The sequence below is a fragment of the Pteropus vampyrus genome, unplaced genomic scaffold (genome assembly GCF_000151845.1).
Source record: "Pteropus vampyrus isolate Shadow unplaced genomic scaffold, Pvam_2.0 Scaffold432, whole genome shotgun sequence".
In the NCBI taxonomy this organism is placed as follows: domain Eukaryota; kingdom Metazoa; phylum Chordata; class Mammalia; order Chiroptera; family Pteropodidae; genus Pteropus; species Pteropus vampyrus.
This window is the reverse complement of record NW_011889213.1, coordinates 949,848-955,297: the sequence shown is the minus strand read 5'-3', so window position 1 is coordinate 955,297 and position 5,450 is coordinate 949,848. Positions and strand designations below refer to the sequence as shown.

Here is a 5,450-nt window from a genome sequence, read left to right as displayed (position 1 = left end):
TCCTGCTCAGGACCCCAGCACCGGCTCCTCTCCTCTCAGTCCTCACTGGCTGGCCTTCCCCTGGGATTTCTTGCCAAGGCCACCCATGGCTCCTCAGGCAAGACCCTCACGCCCACCCTCCCCGTTGCTCTCCACACTCCCAGTTCTCCACCTTCATCAAGGCTCAAGTTACTGAGGGCAAAGGACGCCTCATGCCAGGGCAGGACCCGGAGAAAACCATAGGGGACATGTTCCAGAACCAGGACCGGAACCAAGATGGCAAAATCACCTTGGAGGAACTCAAGCTGAAGTCGGATGAGGACCAAGAACGGGTCCATGAGGAGCTCTAAGGGCGGGGCCTGGGCCCAAACTGCAAAGTCCCACTTTTGGGGAGACAGTGGGCAGTGGGGCTGACTTCCAGCAGTCACCCTCCCCTCTGCTGGGATGAGGTCTGAGAGCATCTAAAGTGGTCAGAGGAGACAACTCTGGTCTTCCCACCAGCCCAAGAGTAAAATCCACAGCACAGACCTCTACTTGGTTTTTCCCTCCCAACCCCACACTTCTTTACAAGTTTTGGAGTTACAGAGCCAATCTGGGGATTGGTGAAGTCTGGGGTTGGATAGGGGGCCATTGCTGGCTCCTGACCTACACCTCCAGATCACCAGACACTGAACAAGGTCAAGCTCATCATTTATTTCCCCAAACTTCCCCTCTGTTTGTACTTTACCTCACATCCCCACCTCCAGCCCCTCTTCCTGTCATGACAGCTCCCCGGAAGCATGCACCAGAGCTGGCAGGACCCCCAGCCTTCCTCCTTCAGCTCTGGCCGGCGCCAAGGGAAGGGGGCTGCCCCAGGAGGGGAGCCTTACCTCACCGTCCCAGACACCTGTCCCATTCCCCCTCACTGCTGGGATGCCCCAGGTCAGGGCTGGGCTGTGTGTCTGTCACCTTTCATCCCTAAAGAAGGCTGCCTTCTCTAAGGGGCTGAGCAAGAGGAGGAAAATGAAAAGGTGGGGTGAATAAACCTACTTAGATGGGTCTTAGGGCTATAAAATGAAATCTTTGGTTTGGGGCTGAGATAAACTTGGAAGGGCTCATTGGGGACTAAGGGGTGGGGGGGGCAGGCCGAGCTCTGCACACTCAAGAGGCTAAACTGGTGTCAGATCTCTTTCTCTCCTTTGTGCCAAATAAAAGACTTAAACCAGAAGCCTCAGCAAGTGGTCTTTTGTTGGGGGGAGGGCCTTGGACCCAAAGACTGGGAAGAAAGAGGAACAAAGCAGGTTGTCTTCATGCCTCGTCAGCTCGACGCTGTGTCCCTAGGTCAGTCTCCCTTTTGGAGGCTTCTGCCTCCCTGAGGCCTAATCCAGGGGCCCTGACTGTGGAAAAGGAGCCCCAGTCTGCCGGAGGGAGGGTGGGGAGTGACCACAGAGAAGGGCCTGCAGGGAAGGTGTGGAGAGATGGTCCTGGTCTCCTAACTGTCCCAAGTGAATGGAAAGATGAGGTCCCTGATCCCGAACACAACATACAAACACAAGGATTAAACTGCGCAGGTCAGATTCTGCTCTTTCACACAGATCGTTTCCAATACCACAATATTCCCACCTCTCCCTGCTCCTGGCTGCCGGCCATTACCACCTGCCCGATCTTCCCTCTTGTCAGAGGGATACAGCCTCACCCTCCCTTTCTGCTCCTGCCCATTATGCTCCCCATACACAGAAACTTACGGGGAAAAGGAGGTGCTATGGGGAAGACGCCCCTTGCCTGGGCCCACCCACCTGCCCAGCCTTGGCCCTGCCCTGGACCCACGAGGAGAAAAGCTTGGTGCCATCCAGCAGAGAGCAGTTGTAGTGGTAGCGAACAAAGTCCCCAGCCTTGGGGGAAGAGTCGCTTCAGCAGCAACCAGTCAGGCCATCTGCCTTCACCTGCCCTGCTGGACTCTGGCCAATGCGATGGAGACGGACCATGGGAAGACAGGTTGGAGGGATGCTCGGGAGAGAAAAACGGCAGAACTGGTTACTGAACTGCCCCCAGAGCACTTATTTCTTGCCCAGGATCCCCTAAGAGACTCAACCTCTCCCCAGAGCCAGTGACTTGACACTCCCTGGTCCCAAAGCATACTTAAGTCACCTCGAAGTCTGACAGACCCATCCTCAGATGGTAACCACCCCTCCCAAAACCTAACAGGACAGCCCTGAAGCCCATATGCAGGCAGCATGATGCAGGAGACAAGACCTGGCTTTGGTCAGAAACACAAACCCTGGCTCTAGCTCCTAGCTATGGGGTCTGGGCAAGTTACTGGTCCTTTCTGAGCCATCTGTAAACTAAACCTACCTGCAGGGTCACTGTGAGGATTAAATGGTCACACACCTAGGTGTGCATAGCAGGATTCAATTCACACTCCCGAGACCTTCTTCCCCTTCATATCTGCAGATAAACACAACTTTCCAACAGCCAGGCTTCCTCAGGAGGAGAGTGAGGGGCTGAATTTCTGAGGGAAGAACAGGCTAAGAAAACACCAAGAACTGACTGGTCTACATTTTTATTTCAAAAGGTACCCTAAAGAGAATTCAGCTAGTTCTTGACCATCCAAGTAAATAGCGGGGAGAGAAGGGAAAGGATCTGTGAAGAAAAGTCCAATAAAGCAAGACAACAGAGCATGAACCACTTCTACTTCACTTTGCCGCAGAGTGCCTTCTCCCTTCAGGTCACCGTCATCCACCCCGCTTAGGTCATTCATTCTGGTGGCCCTGAACTCATGAGGAGAAGGACGGACAGGAGCCAAGGGCACCCAAGGAAAATCTATGCCCAGATGGAAGCCTTTGGGGACTCCTAAAGGGGGTTCTGCAGGAAGGGCTGGCCAGATCCAGCTGAAATTCAAGTTTAACAGCTGCATCAGAATAAAGCCAAACCACTCAAGGTCAGGAACATACCCTTCCAACCTTGCCTGCCCACCTCGATCCCCACAGACATTTTAGACTGTGCTCAGGGGGTCTTCTGGTCTAATTCGGTGGTTTTCAAACTGTTCCATGGAGCCCTAGTGGCTTCTTGGAGGTTCCTGTACCTCCAGGACCAAAGAGTACAGGCTCTGCCCCCCAACTCCCAAATCAAAACAGCTCTGGTTTTTCCTTTTTTTATTTCGATCTGTTTTATACATTCAGCTTGTTTGAAGAGTTTCCCATGTTTAAAATTTTTTGGGGAGGAGGAAAAAAGAATCCTGGACCAAATGATTCCTGGAGTATGAATACCCTACAGGTCCACAGTTCATTTGGAATGGCTTTTGCTGCCTCCCCGCTGGCAGGGTCTCCCTCAGGCCTTGGAGAACACAAACAGAAGGCGCCAGGGAAAGGAGGGGGGAGGGGCGAGGACCCAGCAGCTTGTGGATGCCCTGGACTTTCCTCTGTACACACCAGGAAGAGAAGGTTCCCAGCAGAGCAGCCTCCCAGCGAGGCTCCCCTCCTTGTCACGGCCTGCAGGGACTGGCCCTGCACATGCACGCTCAGGGGACACGCATCTCCACCCAGTCTCCCTGGTGCAAGATGTGCTGCAGCAGCCCGTTGACCACATCCAGCGACTCATCCTTCTCCAGCACAATGTCATAGGACTCCATGTAGCGCTCCCGCTGCTCCTCCACCTGCCCAGGGGAAGGGAGACTGAGAGGCCCCAAAACACCCTCTGACTCTCCAGCACCTGGGGCTGGGGGAGCCACAACTCCCCAAGAGTTGTTCAAGGTCACGGGAATCTACCCTTATGGAGACACAGATGGCAATGGGCACAGGCTGCCACAATTAACCCTGGGGCCAATGTCAAAAGGACAGTAATGAAGATTAAAATTTAAAAAACCAGATGTTACCTCTAATCTATCTGGAAAGAATTTTCATAAGGCTCAAACATTCTGCGGGACTTCAGCACATGCTGGCTGAGTGAGGACTGGTGGCCTTCCAGCTCGATACCACACTGTGGCTCCTTTATGACCATACTGTTTTCACCCCTGTTGGCCCTTGGTCTGTTCCTGTATTTTTCTTCTCTAAATTATAAACCCACGTCCTGAATACTGACTTCTCCCATCTTAATCATGCCTTACAAGTATGATTTAAGAGGACTGGTAATCAGCCCCACTACTTCCTAAACTATATCACCTTGGGCAAGTTACTTAACCTGCTTGCCTGTTTCTTCATTTGTAAAATGGTATAACAGTCCCTACTTCAAAAGCTGTTGTAAGAATTAAATGGGTTAAGGTCCCTGGCATATCAAGAGCACTCAGCCAGTGCAGGCTCCAATGAAATGCCTGGCACTACTGTCTCTGAACTCCAGTATCACGCCATGTGGTGAGAATACAGTGTTACTCACTGGGTATCTCCTATCTTCCTATGAAAATACAGAATACTCTCCTGGAGAATACAGCTTGTGTCTTACTTCTGTACCTCTACCATTTAATGCAGCGTCTAGTACATAGGTGTTCAATAAGCACTTGTTAACAGGAATTGAAGCAGCAAGCCATGAAGGAGGAAGCCCTGGTCCCCTACCTACCTTGTCATTTAGGAAGCCAATCTTGAGAATGTTCTCCACGCCTAGAACTCCATCAGCCATCGTGAGGTCCCCCATGGAGTCTCCCAGCAGGAGGATGTTGGTTTTGCCCTGAAGCTGCTGGAAGTAACCGGAGTTCTCGCACACAGTACTGTTCTTGTTGTATGTGTGTATGAGCTGGCCCTTGAACCCCTGTAGGAAACCCTAAATAAACAAGACAACACACAGAAGTTGTCTAGTGACAGTTTTCCACAGTCTCTGTCACAGAGGAAAGGAAATCCTGAAAGCCATGTATAACACCAAACCTCATTGTCGTCTAAACTAAGGTTTGACGAAGTAGGGCCCATGGGCCAGACTTGGCCTATTTATGTAAATTAACTTTTACTGGAACACAGCTGTGTGCCTTTGTTTATATCTTATCTATGGCTGCTTTTCTGCACAGGAGAGTGGAGTAGTTGCGACAGAAGCCGTATAGCCCACAAAGCCTAAGATATTTACTACCTGGTCTTTTATAGACAAGGTTTGTAATCCCTGATTTAAACTAACAGGGGCCATCAAACATTGTCGGTCACCTACTCTGGTGGAAGCATGAAGCCTGTGATATAAGCACTGTTCAGGCTACATCTGAGCTAAGCCTCAGCTACAGGCCACCTCCTAACCATAGTTCAAAGGGATGGAAGTTCCCGCCACTGGCTTTAAAGGGAAGAAGTTAGAACAAGGGGGAGTCAGAGTAGTCCACTTCTGGCTCTAGAAAAACAAGTCAAAGCCCGAGCCCTTGAGTATCTAGGATGGCACGTGACTCATGCCAGTGACATGGGGCCTGGGTGACCCCTAAACTAGGTCCCCCATGGGAGAGAGCCGATTGTTGGCCAAACACCAAAGAGTGTTTGAAGGACCAAAGAGTGGGTCCTTCAAAAGTAACTGTCTTTAGCTGACATAAATAAAGA

General features: G+C 51.4%; 2 protein-coding genes across 6 annotated transcripts in view; one reads left to right on the top strand and one right to left on the bottom strand.

Annotated features, from left to right (window-relative positions):
• FKBP10 (FK506 binding protein 10) overlaps nucleotides 1-1,186 on the top strand; it is a 7,259-nt gene extending 6,073 nt beyond the window's left edge. The window contains exon 9 of the mRNA XM_023523930.1: nucleotides 11-1,186. Coding sequence (XP_023379698.1) covers nucleotides 11-329 — 319 coding nt within the window. The 3' untranslated portion in view covers nucleotides 330-1,186. The remainder of the gene's footprint in view (nucleotides 1-10) is intronic.
• A 1,316-nt stretch (nucleotides 1,187-2,502) lies between these two features.
• NT5C3B (5'-nucleotidase, cytosolic IIIB) overlaps nucleotides 2,503-5,450 on the bottom strand; it is a 10,422-nt gene continuing 7,474 nt past the window's right edge. For all 5 annotated transcript variants that reach the window (XM_011381252.2, XM_011381253.2, XM_011381248.2 and 2 more), the window contains one exon: nucleotides 2,503-3,610. In XM_011381252.2, coding sequence (XP_011379554.1) covers nucleotides 3,476-3,610 — 135 coding nt within the window. In that variant the 3' untranslated portion in view covers nucleotides 2,503-3,475. The remainder of the gene's footprint in view (nucleotides 3,611-5,450) is intronic.